Here is a 20,700-nt window from a genome sequence, read left to right as displayed (position 1 = left end):
TTTATTCATCTGGATTTTAGATTGAAGGCACTAATTCCTCCAGTAAACCAGGAATGTTATTGCAAAACACCAAACTGTTGTTACTTTAAAAGTAATGCAGAAATGTACTTTTTCTAGTTTGAAAGTATGATACTTTTATTCTTTTGTCAAGCAAGTTTTTTGCATTTCTTGAAGTCTTGCAGCTAATATTTCTAAAATTTGTTTTAAGAGGCCCAAAGCACTTGTCAAACCATTAAATTCATGCTGATCAAATTCCCTATGAACTGAATGCTCAAGAATTTCAAAATCTATATCATTGCTGTCATCATATTCTTCAACATCAATCAGGTCTTCTACATGAGGCAGTTGTTCAAAAACTGGAATTTAAACAGAATTGGCTTAATAGCTAAAGATAAATTAAGATATTCTACTTTTCTTTTAATTTTCTTTTTTAATCCTGATGTTTTCACTGAACAATAGTGATTTTTTGACTCTCTTCAAACCATGGGAATAACAAATACCAATTTTTCATATTTTCTGTTGGCACACAGGCATAAACTCTTGGCCCATGGTTTATCTTGATCACCAAGAATTACATTAAAATATGCAAAATAGTTTATTTTATGTTTGAAAAATGTCCTAATATTCTTCCTCTGACTTAAAATCATAAAACAGCCACAAATATAGCAAAAGGAGTTGGAGGAGGTTGGAGTCAGGGTTGTTTATATGTAAAGAAGTAGGAGCAGACATGATCTGAAATAAAGTGATTTATTTATAAATCTATGTAAGGAAGTAGAACACTAAGATGAAATAGCTAGATAATATTAGAAAACTCAAAAAAAAAAAAAAGCATACAGTGAAATACTTAAATATATTGATTGTACTAACCAACTGGAAGCTATAAACACCACTCGCTACACTTTTTTTAATTGTAACTGCCAATCAGAATAAATATAAATAAAGCTTTACAACAGCTAAACAATAGAACAATGGAATTTTCATTATTTGTAGGGTAAGCTGTACAGAAAAAAAATGAGCTAGAAAAAACTGTCAAATTGGAAATCAGCCCATTTTAGTTAAAATCAGCATAAAAATCAAAGTTAACAGAAAAAAGTTTCAAATTATTCCCCAGTGTTATAATTAAAGTATGTATTATACATTACAATTAAAGTAATTACATTATACATTATAATTAAAGTAATTACATTATACATTATAATTAAAGTATATATCAAATAAAAACATCACCTTCTACTACATCAATTTCTTTTAGATCATTAATTGTTTCAAAATGTGTGCTTGTTGGTGCTTTTACATCAGCTCTTTTAGGTGTTTTTACATCAGTAGCTTTATTACTTTTGAATGATCTGTTTTTTGTTGTTTTGGATTTTATTGCTCTTTTTTCATAAACTGATGCTCGTCTGCTATTTTGTTCAAGCTTTTCACATTCTGGTAAGTTTTTATTTTCATCTTGTTTACAGTAATTTTTATTTGCAGTACTGACAAGCATTACTAAAAAAAAAAAAAACTAAGTAAAAATGGCAATGACTATAAAACATAAAAAACTCATTTAGTGTGTAGAAAACATCATATTGTATAAAAAGTTGTAGTTACGACACCCTCTAAACTCTAAAGCATGAACCCTGACAAACAAAGCAGCTGTGTGTAGAAACATGTTAAGCATAGCACTCCTAGTAGTAAACATTTTAATTTATAATAACACGTGAAACTTAATGATAACGTTTCAATTTATGATAACAAAAGAAAGACATTTACCACAGCTTTAAGTTGACTTCTAAATATGAAACAGGTGGCTTCTACAAATCCTTGATATTGGTTGCTAATTTGTTTACATTTTAAAATGCCAACTTGCCAAAGAATAATGAAAAATAAAATCAAAAACATCAAACAAGCTGCAACATGTTTCAGCTTAAACATTTTATTTACATTTTCCAACATCTTTCCTAGACTTTTTTTTTTTACTATAACATTTATAACTTACCGTTACAAAGTCTTTATATTGTGCTTTCTCAAGCAAAATGCAATCCAACTTTAAAATTTTCTGGTTACTACCAAGATTGCATCAAAGCATAAAAAAGATTGATGTTACATCTTATGGAGCAAGAGAAAAACTATTACAGGTGCATTATCTGTTGCCACAGCAACAAAACATAAGAGATCAAAATATACTTCTTTAGTAAATGAGAAAACAGCATCACAAATGTCTTTCCTAATTTAAGTAACTTTTTATTAATAAAATTAGATTTTTAAAAAAGCCTAAAAAAAGTATGACTACATTTTTCATTTTGTCAAAAGCCTCCAGTGTTATCATATCTTGAAATATTTGAACACTGAATATTAAAAATGTTATGAAGTTTTATTGAAACAATATCATCATGTCTAAAGTGTTATTATAAGTTTGAATATTATTACGTTATCAGTCTCCAGTGTTAATATGACTTAAAACCTTATCAATATGTCTCCAATATTATAATAAATATAAACATTTCATAAACTGAAATATAACATTATAATTATAATAAATATTTTATTACAACCACCAAAGACAACAAAAACAACAACTCAAGCTTGTATGTAAACTAAAATGTCTAGGGTAAGCACACACATTCATTAATTAAACCAGAAATAACAAATAACAAAAAAAAAAAAAGTTGAATATTAGGCCTAGAAACCGGTACAAGATGATAGAGAAACAAGTTGTGTTTATGTTTGAAATAAATATAAATTGTCTCAGCATTTGGGGATCCCTTTAACATATTATTACATTTAAAAAAAATTTTACCAAGTTTATAGTCTACACACCAAATCAAGTCTTAGTTACAAATTTACTGCATTTAAATACAGTATCAAATGACGATAAATGTTTAAATTTTTAAATATTTAATAAAAAATGAGAAACTCAATAAACTTGGTACTTACATTTAATAAATATAGTGTTTAAACTTTATTATTATTTTTTTAAATTCAAGACCAAAAAAAAAAAAAAAGAATGATAAGCCAAATCCTGACCCACCTTTGTCAGATAAATTTTGGGTGTGGTGATTTTGGGTGAGGTGATTTTGAGTGTGGTGATTTTGGGTGTGGTGATTGGCTTTTTTTTTTTTGGTTGTAATATATATATATATATATATATATATATATATATATATATATATATATATATATATATATATATATATATATATATATATATATATATATATATATATGTATAAATTTATAAACAAAGAAAATAAAATTTTTTATGGTACTAATAGTTTCATGCCTAAAGGCAATCATCAGCGATGTAATACAAAATCAAGAAACAAAAAAACCATTAAAATATAAAGTTTCAGTGTCTTTTTATGGTCGGCAGTTAGGTTAGCGTTGCCAAATGCAGACCCAAATTCCGAGGGCTAAAAAGGCATCGTTGATTTAAAGGGCACTTGCTTTTAATAATACAATTGTAATGTTTATTGGAATCTGAGGTATTTTTTATTATATGATGGTTATGAGTTAACTATTGATTTGATGCTTGGCATACAACTGTAACTCACCTTTAGAGTATTTGTATTGAAAATCATGTGGTATTTATGGCTAACTAGGAAGTATTTGTTCATTAAATCCAAAAAGAATTTACCAATTTTTTTGGGGGGAGGGGGTTTTAAACCAAATTATATTGCGCTTACGATTTTTTGTCTGGTTACAAATTCAAACTAGGTTTGAATTTGTAACCAGACTATTATAATGCATCCTGATACAAAAATTGGCAGAGTTTTAAAAACTAGTTTCATTAGATGAATTAGCTGACAGCCTTACATAATATATATACATATATATATTAGGGTAGGTCGATTTTTCACTTTTTTTTTTTAAATCGTAACGGCTAAGATACTGAAAGTTGTATTTATATATATAAAACAAAAAAATAATAAGTTAAAGGTGTTTAGTCAAACGGCGGCTTGCGGATTAGCGATCAAAATTCAGAAGTACCCTTATCAACATTTGGTATAAAAATAATAACTTTTTGCTTGTGGTTTCATACTTTTCAATACGTGCAGACAAAATTTCAATCAAAAAAGTTTGACACACCATTTAAAATCATTTATACGTTTTATCATTTTGTTTTATTAAGTAAAAATTTTACAAGCCCAATTCATATTTAAGTGCAAATTTTTTACTTGTAGTATTACATCGATTATCTCATTAAACGCTCAATAAATCCAATAAATAATCATTATTAGTTTAATTAGTTATTTAAAAAGCAATATTAAACTAAAAAAAAATTATTTCAAGAATGTAACAAGCAAGTTAAGCAAATAAATCATCGTACGACTGAGAATATTGACCTTTTGACAAAAACCTTTCACGCATTTTTCTGCTAAGTAGTTTTGATAGTATAGATTTATGCCTGGCTTCAAATCCATATACGGTGTTAGAAACTTCAGAAACTAATTTGACACATCTCTCAACGCTCTGGGAATGAGAGGGGAGGTCTTGAATATTAGGCTTTATTTTATTTTTAATGAATGTGTAAATATCTTCATCGAAAAACTCTTTTGTAGTTGGTGGCTCCATGTCGATATAAGCAAGATCAGCAATATCAATAAAAGATATCCACCCCGCAGCATTCTAATTTATTTGAGGGATTTTCGTTTCTATTCCATAACTTCTTTTGTTTCTAAAAGTAAAAACATCGTTACTTTCAAAAAACTTGCGAAAAACAAAAAAATTAATAACCTTAATTAAAACTTAATATGATAATATACAGCACAATACATTTTTAAAAAAGCTTACAGATGCCTGATATATTATAAATAGGAAAACCAATTTTAAAAAGTTTACTGTTTCCCGAGAGTAAATATTGTCTCAAATCCAAGAGTCCTGATTTGTTCATCATTATTTTTAACCATTGCGTAGAGAAAACTTGCAGGTATCAAACAGAAAGCATTACCTTAAATGTTTTTTTTTACAATTCTTTTTACATCATTAAACTTAATAAGATTCAATTGATTAATAGTGAAAAACAGAATCTGGGGGGAATCTTGCAATTTGGAAGATTTCTTCATTTGAAACCATGATGGAGCATAAACTTTACGATATAATGGGTAAGCTTTTTCAGACTTGCGTTTGGAGAAATATCTTGAGTGTATAAACAAAGAATTCGTATAGAAAGGGTTAACCATCGAGCATGATTAATTGGACCTATTTTACAATTAGCCCATTTGTTGTCTACTTTACCTAATCCGAAACCTTAACAATATTTGTAAAGAAGCCTTTGATCAAAACTAATATCTTTTAATATCTCATGTGAAATATATCCTTCAGTGATAGAAGTTTGAATTGCTTCAAACTCAACTTGAGGTTGTCTATGAATTTCTTCAGAGCATCTTTTCCCAATTGGTCCACTAAAATTTTGTGGACCGGTTGTTTTTCCATCTAACTTTTTAAAAAGGGCTTTTAGTGGGAGTTCATTCTGATGAAGGCTACAACCTATTGTGTGAAGTTTCCTTCCTATCAACTCTTCTAGATTAACCACCAAGCCACGCCTCCAACCTGTGTTTGATGCACTACTATCTAAAAGAATAGCACGGATGCTCTTCAGACTGTCATATTCTTCAAGTACACTAAATGTCTCAAGAGCAAGAACATGTCCAGTAGCACCAACAACGGGTATTGTTCTGTGTGTCAAGTAGATACCGTCAGATTTGCCATCCTCATGTGTAAAATTAAGGTGATGTTCTGCAGCAACACATTTTGTTATGAAATTTTTTTCTTCAGAACTAATTGTTTTTAAGTATATTTTTGTGTTCTTATCTATCTTTCCATCTAAACCAATGCAAAATAGTTGTGTCTTCTCTTCTGAATCTGCGTTTTTTGAAATTACTTTTACTTTTGACTTAGCTCTGTCTAATTTACACTTATCCATTAGAATATTATTGATGTCAACTTCCGGTAGCAATAGATGATTGATATCATGGAGTAAGGCGATTCCAAGAGCTGCGCCGAGATTTGAAGAACATCCGCCTCTGACCAGCTCCATGGCATATCTTGGAAACTTTTGAGTACTATAACCTACCTGAGTTCTTTTACTTGGTTTCCATTCATCCTGTTCCTTAAGTAAAAAATTTAAAATACTTATGATAAGTGATTTTTATAATTATAAGCGTTAAATATATACTAAACAAATAAAAATTTTAAGGCTTCGCAAATAAAAATACCTGAAATGTTATTATTTCAGATATACATTCTGGGGAAACTGGTAATAAACTTGAAAGCTCATTAATAATATGTTTGTGATGTGACATATTTCCTTCCTTCTCTTTAATCCTGTTGTTTTTATGTTTTAAAGCAGATGTATCTACCGAAGACATCTAAAACAGCCCTTTTGGTCCTGTTTTTAAACGCTGGTCCCGTATATAGGCTCTTTCTTCTATTGGAACTTTTGCTTCTTTAGGGCATATGCAAATAATGTGTTCCATTTTGCATTTTTCTTTTTTGCACTTTACATAAACATTGTTACATGACACAATATCCAATGAACAGCAACAAGCAGATATGTCAAAAAGTTTGTCTAGTTTAGAATATAGGTTTCGTTTGATATTTGCTTTAGCGTGTTTGCGGTTTATGTTTTTTACAGTTGCAAATAGTTTTTAATTTTTGTTTCAATAGATTTATCGTTTATTAAAGGCAATCGTGGATTGACAGATAACCATATAGATTTTAAAACACATGAAACACGCTTAACAATTGCCCAAAAGTTCGGCTTAATGTCAGAACTATCTAAGAAGTAATAAAATTAAATCAATTATCTGTATGTGCTTGGATCTGTTGTAATTAAATCACAAGGGCAACCTCCGTAATTCTCTTCACTTTTCGATCGTGTATAGGGCCTTTTTTTTATTTTTGGCATTTTTTATTTTCTAAAACTAAATACTTTGTTCATATTATTATTACGAGACACATAAATTATTTGCAATAAATTAGTAACACTTTATTAAAGTACTAAACTATTTTAATTTTGCACAAAATAATAACTTACTTGATAATAATATTTTTTTCAATTAGTATACTAATTTACTAGTAAAACGTGCTTATTGTTCACTTTAATCTATTTTAACTACATTATATCATTCTACAAAAGTAACATTTATAAAATAGTTAAGCATGTAAATGTAGTTGTATAGACTCAGGCGAATCAAAAAGTATATTTTAAGAGATATTTATTAGCCGCTTATAAATTTGATATTTTGGCGTTAAGTTAAAAGCAGTCAGAGACTTTACCAAACACTACGAAACTACGAAGTTAAATTTTGTTTACAAATAAAATACAATACATGCGTGCTTTAAAAAATAAAGAAAAATAAATTTTATAAAACAGCGAAAAGTAGTTTACAAAGTATGCAAATTCACAAACTCCATCGAAGTTCCACAAAAAAATATTCAGTTAAAACACTTAAGTTTGCTATTTTTGTTACTTACATATAAATATCCAACTTTATATTGCTTAGCGGTACTTACATACCAAAATCGACCTACCCTAATATATATATATATATATATATATATATATATATATATATATATATAAATATATATATATATATATTATATATATATATACACCTACTCACCTACCAACCGCAAATAAACAAAAATCAAAAAAAATATTGTAAACATAAAATTATATGGTACAACCCGATTTGGCAAAAATGTTGAAACTAAAATTGGAAAAGTTAGCTATAGTTGCATGCCTAATGCACATAATGCACATAAAATGCACATAACAACAAGATTTTACAACACGATGAAAATATAACATCAAAACAGAGCAACTGCATAGACAAAAAAATTTGTCCATTAAATAACCAATGCCATTCTAACAATATTGTATACCAAGCCACTGTATGTTCTGGAGATCCTGAATTTAAGAAAAAAGTTTATTTCGATATAAGTAAAACCGCATTTAAGTTAAGATATGCCAACCATCTTAAATCTTTCAATGCACCTAAATATAAGAATGACAATAAACTTACTAAAGGAATATGGAAACTAAAATATAAAAATATAAAACCTATGATTACATGGAAGATAATAGCATTATGTAAACCCTACAATCAAAAAGTTTGTAATCTTTGTCTCCGCGAGAAATTTCATATATTATCATACAGAGGAGAAAACTTACTTAATAAAAGATATGAAATAATATCCAGCATTCAAAAAAAATTTTACTTTCCTTATTCAACAACGGGGATTAAAATCTTTGACATCTTTTTATTTTGTTTTAATTTTGTAACACCAGAACTCGCTCTACCATGATTTTATTTTGTATTTTTTAAACGGTTTTTAAATTAGGAATTATGCAAAATGACTGATGATTGCCGAAAGGCATGAAACTCTGAGTTCAATCAAAAGTTGTTTTTATCCATTTTATATATACAAATAAATATTGCTCTATTATTTAGTAGTAATGAGCACTCTTAAATGCACAAGAATGTTTGCTTACTCAATTTCTGACAAAGCAACCTTACCTGAAATAAGTAAAAAATAAAATTTTTTCGTTGCACCAAATAATAATTGGAAGCTTTGGTTTATAAGGAAGGAATATGTTAGGTCTTGGTGAGTTTATAAGTTTCTGACCCATCAATGTCTTTTGCATAACTCACAGAGTCGTTGAACAAGGAAAAGACTAAAGAAAACTCCTCCTCAGATTGTCAATCCCAGATCCCAGGTGTTGTTCATGATGATCAAAACCAGCATACCAAATGCGAAAATCTTTTTTAATATGCCTACCGAAAAAAAATACAATTATCGAGAGCTCTACTAGCTCTCAATAGTCCTCACATGGAAATGTTTTTCACTCCAAGCATGACAGTTTCTTTATTTCAAGTGCTTGTTGAAATAATAAGGCCAGTCCCACACTCCAAATTTTATATTCTTGTTAAGGTTATGAAATTTTCCTTGAACCTTGAACCAAAAATAGCTTTGGATGTTTTATAAAGAGAGGAATATGATGTCTACATTCAAGTTGGAGAAGAGAACAACCAATTTGCTTTTCAATTAGAGTTGCAGTTCTATTCTATGCTCCACATTTGCAGATGTTGTATTATAGAAAAGTGCAACAACAAATGTTTTTAATTGCTATTTATCAACTAGATGCACAGAACAATATTGCGTTCGACCAAATCTGTCTGCAATTTTAGGAGTACATAGCAATTTAGGAGTACATAGCTCTTCCTTTTTTCCAGTAGCTTGCTAGAAAGTTTTTCCATCTCAATGAATTTTCAAATATTCAGGTGAAATCCAAGTTTCTTCAATTAACTTGTCTTCTTCAATTCTGTTAGATGATCCTGCTCTATGAACTGATGTTTTAGAAAGTGTAATATTTAAAGCTACTCCACTTACTGCTAAAGTCTTTCCCAAAATTAGTTACTGCTGTCTTTCACTAATACCAGATCCATCAGCAACTGTACACGTTTCTTTTTATAGTTCTCTTTTTGAAATTTTCATCGTTATCACAGATTTGCAACAATAGTTATTTTTCTCTTTAACTAAAAATTTTTCTCTCTTTCATCTCTTTCATCTTCTTTCATAATATCTGAAGAAAATTTGGTGGCTTCGTTGACTTCATTAGCATTAGTAATGGTTGAGCAAAATTCAAGATCTTTGAGTAGCTGTTTCTTTATATAAAATAATTTCTTTTTTTCTTTCTTGCTTTGCTTTCTTTTAGGATACAGTAGTTTGATGTAACGTTGTCACTCTTTTTCAGCAAGTATTTTGTCTACTCAAGCTATTGAGCCCACTTAAGGAAACTTTCATAGGCTCTTAGGAATTCTAAGTCAATAAGCCACTAGTTCATTTGCAATGAGCATTGTTTCTTTTCTAGGATCGTTTTCTCGTCAAATAGATATTTTTGCAATATAGCTTTATTCAATGGTAGCTTTTCTCTTCAAGGTTTTCTGAGGAAAAACCAACAACTTAATGATTTAAACAGGAAGAACATCTGCTTTTTTATGTTTATAGCAATAGCTGGAATATGTATTGAATCTAATAAACGTTTTTTTTGCTAATCTTAAATTTTAAATTTTAAATTTATAATGAAACAAAAGTTTTGAGATAATGTTTAAAAAGTAAATAAGAGTAACTAAAATCAATTTTTTTTTCTTTTTATAATTTGATTAACAGAAATGCAGCACACACTGAACAACTTGCATTTTTTTATTAATTTTAAATTAATTCACTCAGAATTTTCATAGGCAAATTGACTTCATTGGAACTAGCAATTATATGTTGACTCAGAAATAGTCACTCAGAATTTTTATAATATCTTAAATATAATATACAAAATATAAATTATGTTTTCTTACACAACAAAAATGCAAAAAAATATTGTTTGAAAAGTACCTATAGATATATCACTTAACCATGAAGCACTCATTTCAACATTGGCAAATTTCTTCAAAGCATGATCTAAGCGTACATTTTTTAAAACTAAACCAAAAGCAATTCCAACAGGCAATGTGCCTGATCGAGACTTTAGCTTCCAAATGAAAACGCCAAGTGTTAAGCCTGTCATTCCATTTACTTCTGGAGAAGCAGTGATACTATAAGTAAAGAAACCAGTTCTTATCATAATAAAATGTTGTTTACAAAATAGCTTTGCATAATAAAATCCATAAATCCATTTTCAACAGCTTGAAAAAAATTTATATATATACATATAAATATATATATATATATATATATTTACATATATATATATATATATATATATATATATATATATATATATATATATATATATATATATATATATATATATATATATATATACATATATATATATGTAAATTTATATATATATATATATATATATATATATAATATATATGATATATATATATATATATATATATATATATATAATATATATGGCCAATTCCATAGTTCATGACGCATCATGCAGAGAGATTTTTTTTAATAGAAATTTTTCTTTAACTCAAAAATAATTTTTTATTACTCTAAATTAATCTTGAATTAAAATTTTATAATATAAACTAAACACAATTGTATTAACATAACACTTCCTCATAGCAAAAATTAAAACATGAGTTCAGTGACGCAACGGAATATCAGCATACTTTTAAATGGAGTTTTCGCTGAAATTTTAATTCTTGCTTGACTTATTAGATTTTTTTGTTGTAATTTATTCATTTGGCAATAAGGTAGTCATAAAAAAAGCCACAAACAATAAAGTTCTCATATCGTTTTATTTTACAGAAAAAAAACTATCAGTTCAGTGACGCAACGTTCAGTGACGAAACAAAAAGACAAAATTAAAATCATTTTAAAAAGTTTTGTTATTTTGTAATAAATTTTAATTATACTCAGGTGAAAATAGCATCGAAACAACTTTATCATTCTGAACATAAAAATAATGTGATTTTGATATACCTTTGATTTTTCTTGAATAACTCAAAATTGAACTGAATCCAAGTTCATTTTTTTGTTGTCTTGTATCGTTTTCTGACATGTGAATTACAGGTATTTGCAAATCTTGTAATGCTAACGCAAAATCTGCTGCTGACCTGATTTCGTATTGACTAGTTTTAACTCTCAGGGCTGCGATTCGCTTAACAGTAGCTCCTATTCCGTCAACCACTCCTTTCCCGTGCATTGCTGCAAAGAAATGCCGGAAGAATTTTTTATGAAAACATTTTTCAAAAACAACCATTGCAGCCATAATGCTTTTGTTTTTGAACTGAGAAGTGGCATTATCGCTGAACATGTGTACTTCTTTGACTTGATCAGGAATAAAGTGAAGGATTTTGTCAATGTACGGTTTAACGGAAGACTTAGCATGATCAGTTGAATCTGAAACTATGGCAAATGTTTTTAACTCAATGTTCCAGACTGCTAGGGTCATGATAGAAACTTGATTTTGACCAAAATGAGCCGCTTGTGGCTCATTTTGATAGAAACACCTAGCATTTTCAGCCCAGTCAACTTGGATTACTGCAATTTCAGAACTAACACTCATAGAAACCTCCTTCAGTTTATTAAAAATTGTTGATTGGTTTTTCTTTACAAATGCATTTTTAACGAATTTATCACGCATCGCTGATATGTGTTGGATGAGTTCTGTTACAGTAGACTTTTTTGAAACTTTTTCAATGTTTGCATATGTTTTAGTTTCAGGCTTTCTCCACTCGTCCCAGGATACTTCGAAACCAAATGTATTAACAGTTTGCAAGTGTTTATCGAACTGCTTCATACCTTTGCATGCAACGCATTTGTCATAGGCGCAATCATATGTGTACGGTTCACAAACAAAGCTATTTATCATTTCAGATCCAACTTTGATTGAAGGCGCTTGAATTGATTTTGTTAATGCATTTAAGGCAAATCGCATATTTTCATGCAAACTACAAACACAAACATTATGCGGAAATTTTGTAACTGATTTTACATTGCGTGTACGAAGGTCGCAAAATTTGCTGAGTCCAATTTTTATGTGCAGATGTTTTTCCTTGAATAACTCGAAAGCTTCTTTTAGCGTATAATATAAATGACGTATCTGAATATTGTTTGCTTTTCTGTCAGATAATTGAATTCGAGTGACATCTTTTTTCTTTGGTAATATTTGGGAAACTTCATCTTCATTATAAAAGTTTACAACTGCTAAAACATCGCTTTCAGAAAGACCCTACAGCCTTGAACATGCTGGAGGTAGACCCGAATTATCTTTACAAGCAGAGCTATTTGAAAGAATAGAAAGAATTTCAGATTGTTTCTCCTTTGAAGTTGGTAGTGCTTTTAAAAAATTTTTCTATGCTTTTCCTCTTTGTTGAACGTTTTTAAAAGATGAGCTTGGTCTTTGATATTGATTTAAAAGTTTTCTTTTTAAAGCGTGACTTTTTAAAACTCTTAATTTTGCTTTAGCAGCATAAGCTGCTTTTTTATTAGGATCGGCTTTCAATTTTTCTCGATATCTCTTAGATCTAACTCTGGACATTTCTTTCTTTTTATCAGCATTCCGAGAAACATAATTAGCTTGGTATTCTGCATAACGTTTTTTTTTTACAACTAATTTTGACTCCATTTCTTAAAAATTTACAACTTTATAAGAAAATGTTAACATAAATCCAAAAGTTTACTAATATTTACTAATAGCCCTTCACAATACTAAAATGCAAAAATTTATTTGAATTTGAAAAATTTGAAAACCCACAACGAAATCTGAACTTTTGGATGATATTTTGACTTCCTTACCGCGCTATTTTATAAAACGCTAATTATCTCGTCGATGGGTTCAGTGACGCAACAGCTTTTAAACTATAACTATATGTTAATACAATGCTTTTTGACCAAATTTTTTTTTAGCAATGATTAAAAGTTTACATTAAAATATATAATTTCTAAAAAAACCTCGCCATAAAGCATAATTTCATTGCGATAATTAAACTCTTTTAGCTTTTAGTTCAGTGACGCAACGTAATTTTTGCAGATGTGTATGTGACAAAAAAACACTTTAATTATTTTTAAAGAGTAAAAGTTTTTTTACTCAAGACATATATGTAATCTCAAAGATTCTTTCTAAACAAAAATATGGATAAGTTTTGTTTAAAATATTGCAATAACTCGTCCTCAAATTTTACTCACTTTTTCGAATAATAAAAAGAACAAACAGCTGCTAACATTCATCAAATTACTAATGATTGGGGAGGCAATCAATTATTTTATTAATTTTTTTTTTTACACAGAATAGTGTGTGTGTGTGTGTATATATATATATATATATATATATATATATATATATATATATATATATATATATATATATATATATATATATATATATATATATATAAATGTATATATATTTATTTATATATATATATATATATATATATATATATATATATATGTATATACACAGATAGGTACAAACAATGTTTATTGATGCATAATACGGAAGTGTGTAGAAACAACTCGTTTCTACACACCATATTCATTGATTATTTTTCAATTATTTTAAACATATAATTTATGGATATTAACATTGGATATTATTACACTTAATAACTGGAAAAAAAGCAAAAGCATTCAATACTCAATTCAACAGCTTAAACATGATTATGATAGTTTGGATAAAATTATTTTTTGTCTGGTCATAAACAAGATGTAGTTATCTAGTTAAATTTTGTATATAAATTTAAATATAAATACATAAAATATAAAACATAAATTTTGTATAAAATGGCATATAAATTTTGTATAAAATGGCATATAAATTTTATATAAGCTAGCATAATTAGTGGTATACCTCAAAGATCTTTATTAGGCTAATTTGTTTTTATTGTTTACATTTATGATATATTATGATATATATATATATATATATATATATATATATATATATATATATATATATATATATATATATATATATATATATATTAAACATAGAGCATCAACAAAGTCATTTGAAGTTAGTTGCATTCTTTATGAGGGGGATAAAGAAAAAGACCTTAAAACTTTATTAAATTTTAACTGCAAATGGAAATGTCAAATATTTAGTGTATGCAACAGAGCACATCAATTGGTGATTGTAATCAACATTGATTGTAAATAACTGTGTCAAATATTTACTGGAAGAATGATCAAGGTACTTATTTACCTATTTCCTTAATATATGTGGTCACCCCTTAACAGGCTGGTGAAATTAAAAAAAAGATTTCAACACAGAGTTTGGTATTATCTATATTAGTTACCGTACAAAAAAAAAATTAAAAAAGATAAATTGATAAATTTTACTGACATTGGATAATAAACATAAATGTTCCAATTTTATTTTTATTTACAAACTTGTAAAAAAATTAATCTTCATATATATAGTTTTTGGATGATGTCACTGCATAATTAACATTTGAGCATAATTAACACTCTAGCTGCACCATGTTGTAGGTCAAACAAAGTAAACAAAATAAGTTTTTGTCACCAAATTCTCTATCTGATTATACAAGCATTTTATTTGTTTTCAAACTTGAACTCTATATTAAATACCTTGTTTTCTAAAAACTCTCAAACAAAATAATTAACCTAGGCAAATAAGTGAAATCCTAATAATGCTCTCTAAAACGCTCACAAACTTAAGTTAATAAATTTGATTATTTGTGTTTTTTACATTATACATATTTAACATATTTGATTTTAATATAGTTTTGAAATACACAGCTTGTTCACTGTGTATGAGCTACGCAAGTAAGCAAATTCAAAACAAATTTAATTATGTTAAACATATATAATCTAAAAAACAAATAAATAAATTTATTGACTTAAGTTTGTAAACATATTAAATAAATTATTAAATCATTTTATTATTTTCAAATTATATGTATATAAATACTATGACTTACTTATTAAATTGTTCTAGTATCTTAAAATTAATAACAATATTATTATTATTAAGATATTAGTTTTGAGCTAGTAAAGTAAATTTAAGTAAATTAATTTAATAAAAACCAAACAATATGAAAGTGTCATTTTAGAGGTAATCAAAACTTGTGTAAAATACAATTTGTAGAAGATCTAAACGATTATAATGTTACAATACACTGCAAACTGCTTATAAGTCATGTTCAACTTTTGCTGACATGTCCCAGAATGCTTTTAGTAAAACATAGACTTTTATGACAACTTATCACCTATCAAGCTGCATAAATTATGGTATGTGCCGCTTAAGAAACTGAAAAAATATGACATCTGTATTTATGAATTACATTCAAATCACTGCAAACTATATACATTTTTTAAGTGCATATAAAAAATGTTAATTACTGCAAATGGAAAGCTACTCATTTTTGCAAAATTAACCATTCTAAATCTTCAGTTTTTACAGAGATTGCCAAATCTTCAGTCTCTACGAAGATTGCTAAAGCTTCAGTTTTTATGGAGATTAACAACTTTATATCTTTGGTATTTACGCCAATGCAATCTGTAATTATAAGGGTTCTGAACATATTACAAGAAGACAGCTCAAGCAAAGTCACACAGTTTGGAAAAAATGAAAAAACCTTAGAGCTGTGATTAAATATGTTTATGGTAATAAATATTCAATTTGTTTATTTTGTTTGCCAAATAGTATGGCTGCCACGAATTTTTAACATCACATGATTGAAAACTATTTATTTGCATAATAAAATTAAAATTTACACAAAAACTATAATCAACAAGAAGTCATAATAAGCAGATTTACAAACAGAAAAATGATTAAGAGTTGTGAGTCTTGTTCAAATATCCTCAATTAATCTAGTCTTTGTGACCAAAAACAGTAACATATTTTAAAATTTTAATTGATAAGGAACTATTGTAATGTTCATTTATTTACTTAAGTATTTTCTTATAATTATTTTAATTACAACTTTTTAAATAGACTTTTACTTTCATTATGATCCATTTATTTAGGTCTGTAATATTTGTTGGTAGCATGCAGACCAAAAAATATAATGGTGTGTGCTCATGTACGTTTTTTACAGATGTTGCTCAAAAACATTTCATTTGTCAACTATCAAAAGTATGTTAAACTTACACTTTATTACAAAGTCTCATCTCCACAAAGTCTTACAAAGTCTGCTCTTATCTCCATTAAATATTCCTGAAAATTCATTCCTTTTATCTAACTCAAAGACAATAAAAACATTGAGTTGAGTTGTATCATATCTATCCCAATGTTTGAATAAACCTCTTAAAACTTTATAAAAATAACACTTTATAATTAAACAAACTTATATATATATATATATATATATATATATATATATATATATATATATATATATATATATATATATATATATACATATATATATATATATATATATATATATATATATATACATATATATATATATATATATATATATATATATATATATATATATATATATACATATATATATATATATATATATATATATATATATATATATACACATATATATATATATATATATATATATATATATATATATATATATATATATATATATATATATATATATACATACATACATACATACATATATATATATATATATACACACCTTTAGTATCACTTATGGGGACAGATTTTACAAAAATACAAACACTTACGGGGACATAAGCATTATCCAGGACATTTTAGTGTAGCCGTAAACATCATTTTTTTGTAAAAAATATGTCCCCGTAAGCAACTTTTATAGAGCACAAAAAGTACATACATCGACTATCAAATAGCCTGACTCGCAGCAGAGTGCTGCTACATTGACTGAGGGTTTGGTTTAGGTCAGCATCAAGGTTAGGCTTAGGGTTACGACAAGGTTTAAATATGGTTATATTACTGTAATTAATCATTTTTGTAAATAGATGAAAATAAAAATTAAATGAAATATATAATAAATAAATAAAAATAACAAAAATAAATATAAAAAACAAATTTTTATAATAAAAAAACAAATTTAAATTTTTTTCTAATTCCAAGGGTTGCATATATATATATATATATATATATATATATATATATATATATATATATATATATATATATATATATATATATATATATATATATATATATATATATATAAAGGGTCTTGCACGGTATTCAAAAAGTTTCTTTCCTAAACCATAGTTTTAAAGAGAAAGCTAATAAACTTGACCAGAAAAGGTTTAAAAACTTCAAGTTTTTTTTTCTTGAATGATAGATTGCTAGCCCTAACCAAACGCTTAGTTGATGTAGTGGCACTTTCTTGTAGCAGCAGGCTTTAAAGTAGTTGATATAGTAGCACTCCCTTGTAGCAACAGGCTATAAGATGTAGCAACAATTTTAAAAGCAATAATATTAAAACAGTGCATGTTTTAAAAATATGTTTTTAAAAATCAAAAACAAAAACTAATTAATAACTTTCTAGTCACTATTATTGCGATATAGTGAATTTCTAGTCACTATTATCGTTTTTTAAAAAACGATAAAACTTAATGTACTTACAAATTTATTCAACTGCTTTGACTTTTTGATGACAATAAAACGTAGCTTAATAGTTGAAGTCATGAAATTGTTGTTAAAATTGTTGTTTTACCCCTTAAAACGTGTGTGTGTGTGTGTGTATATATATATATATATATATATATATATATATATATATATATATATATATATATATATATATGTATATATACATATATATATATATATATATATATATATATATATGTATATATACATATATATATATATATATATATATATATATATATATATATATATATATATATATATGTATATATATATATATATATGTATACATATATATATACACACACACACGCATGTATAACCTATTTATTATATCATTATAGCAATTATAAATAAACCATTCATTTATATCTTAAAAAATAAGAATAAAAAATTTTTTCAAAAATTTTTTTCAAAATACTCACGTAAGTTCTCCATTACTATTTTTCATATCTAATACTCCATCAATGTAAAGATTCGCGATTCCAAAACTGAAAGAGCTTTCAAGATATGCAACACTTCCTTCAAATGGTTGAGCTCCAAAAAATGATCCAAGTGATTTGATTTCCAAAAATGGAATATTTATGTTAACTTTAAACTTCAAATTTGTGTCAAACTCAAAGCCTATGCTCCCTTTATTTGTGGTATCTGTTAACGCTTCAGACTGAAAATATTATTTTATAGATAATTCAACTTTGTAAAATAAAAAAATACTAAAGAATATTATATTGCATATTAATAAATAACAAAAATTTTAAGAAATAAAAAAATAATAATATACAGTGAAGTAAAACCGGCCATTCCACACAATCGATTTAAACTAACTAACTAATAAACAAATTATAATATTTGTAATTGTATAAATGTATATATAATATGTTCATGTAATATATATATATATATATATATATATATATATATATATATATATATATATATATATATATATATATATATATATATATATATATATATATATATATATATTTCAGGTCAGATTACGGTTTAAATATATATAAGTATAAATATATATATATATTTCAGGTCAGATTAAGGTCAGGTAGAGTTGCTAATACTGTTGCATTATTACAATGTACCAATCTTGAAACCCTAGTTGACTCACTGTATGCAAATGACAAACCGTAAATGCAAGCCGCTTGCAACAACTTTTATTATTCTATACTCTATGCTCAAGACATTTGCCAACCATTGAGAACTACAATGCTTGTCAACCCCAAACCTTGGATGACGTTGTTTATTCAGAGCCTTATAAAAGAACATCAGCAACTTTATTCTTCTGGTCACTATTCTTAGTGGAAAGTACTTGCAAACTGAGTCATCAAACTAATCACCAAAAGAAAACGTATTTATAACCAATGCTTCTCCTCCAGTAAAACAAATTTTTGGCGAGAAGTCAAGCTTACCAATAAAGCACAAATCACTCATTCTATCTCTGAGACATTAGCAAACCAATTGAATGACCATTTCCAAAATGTTTGGAGCAATAAGAAACAACCTAACCTCTCGTTCTTCATCAACCGCCAAGCAGACCTACCTATTACCCCTATTTTTACCATTAATAATATTCTCAACCAACTCAGCAAACTAAAGACAGGATCATCAGGATGTGACGATCTCTCCCTAATTTTACTCAAATCTGCTCACTTAGAAATTCCCCCATCACTCTATATCCTGTTTAACCACCTCATAGAAAACAGTTACTTCCCTGATCAGTGGAAATCAGCAAACATAACACCAATTCCTAAAATCTCAAACCCGCTATCTTCCAATGACTATTGTCCAATAGGGTTATGACTTTTTTCAACCCCATGCTTCTCTACTGTAGTTTGATGAACTTTTACCTAAAATGCACAAAATGAACTATTATTTGCATACCTTTTGAAAAAAGTTCATCCGGCCATTGAAAAATCGATTTTATGTCAAAATCGATTTTTCAAAGGCAGGGTAATCTTTTTTCAAAAGGTATGCAAATAATAGTTGATTTTGTGCTTTTTAGGTAAAGGTTCATCAAACAGGAGCATAGAGTTGAAAAAAAGTCATAACCCTATTGTCCAATTGCTATTACATCCGTGTTATGCAAAGTTTCCAAATGCATTGTCACTAAATTCATCGTCCATCACACCAAGCATATCTGGATCACAAACAAACAGATCGGTTTCCTTCCAGGCCGTAGTACAATGGACGCTAATATACAGGATTGTAATCGACACTATTATTTATAGTTATAGAGGATTGGAGTCAGCATGACTCCAATCCTCTATAAATATAAATAATATAAATTATAATCAATTAAAAATATATCAATTTTTAATTAATAATAATAATGATAATAAATCAATTTTTGCAATATTCTTTGATTTTGCAAAAAGCATTTGATCTTGTTGATCATGACAAGTTGCTACTAAAGTTGGTGAATATTCAACCTAACTGGTTCGCAGCTTACTTATCTAATTGTCGCCAAAAAGTAAAAACAAGTGATCACACCACTGACTGAAAATATATACAAGTCGGAGTACTTCAGGGTAGTGTTCTAGGCCCAATCTTGTTTATTCTATTTATTTCCGATATAAATACCTACCTCTCACCTGAAACTATTCTTAAAAATATGCTGATGATATCCTGACCTACATTATCTATAATAAAGT

The 20,700-nt window shown here is 27.2% G+C and overlaps 1 protein-coding gene across 2 annotated transcripts in view; it reads right to left on the bottom strand.

The window, feature by feature from the left end:
• Positions 1 to 20,700, bottom strand: part of LOC100199786 (uncharacterized) — a 147,189-nt gene that overhangs the window by 83,650 nt on the left and 42,839 nt on the right. For both annotated transcript variants that reach the window (XM_065790671.1, XM_065790672.1), the window contains 3 exons: positions 18,460 to 18,698; positions 10,384 to 10,583; positions 1,228 to 1,491 (listed from right to left, as the gene is read on the bottom strand). In XM_065790671.1, the coding sequence (XP_065646743.1) occupies positions 1,228 to 1,491; positions 10,384 to 10,583; positions 18,460 to 18,698 (703 nt within the window). The remainder of the gene's footprint in view (positions 1 to 1,227; positions 1,492 to 10,383; positions 10,584 to 18,459; positions 18,699 to 20,700) is intronic.

This window comes from Hydra vulgaris, chromosome 02 (genome assembly GCF_038396675.1).
Source record: "Hydra vulgaris chromosome 02, alternate assembly HydraT2T_AEP".
Lineage (NCBI taxonomy): Eukaryota > Metazoa > Cnidaria > Hydrozoa > Anthoathecata > Hydridae > Hydra > Hydra vulgaris.
Note: the sequence above shows the minus strand (reverse complement) of the source record. Positions and strands in the feature narration are given on the sequence as shown.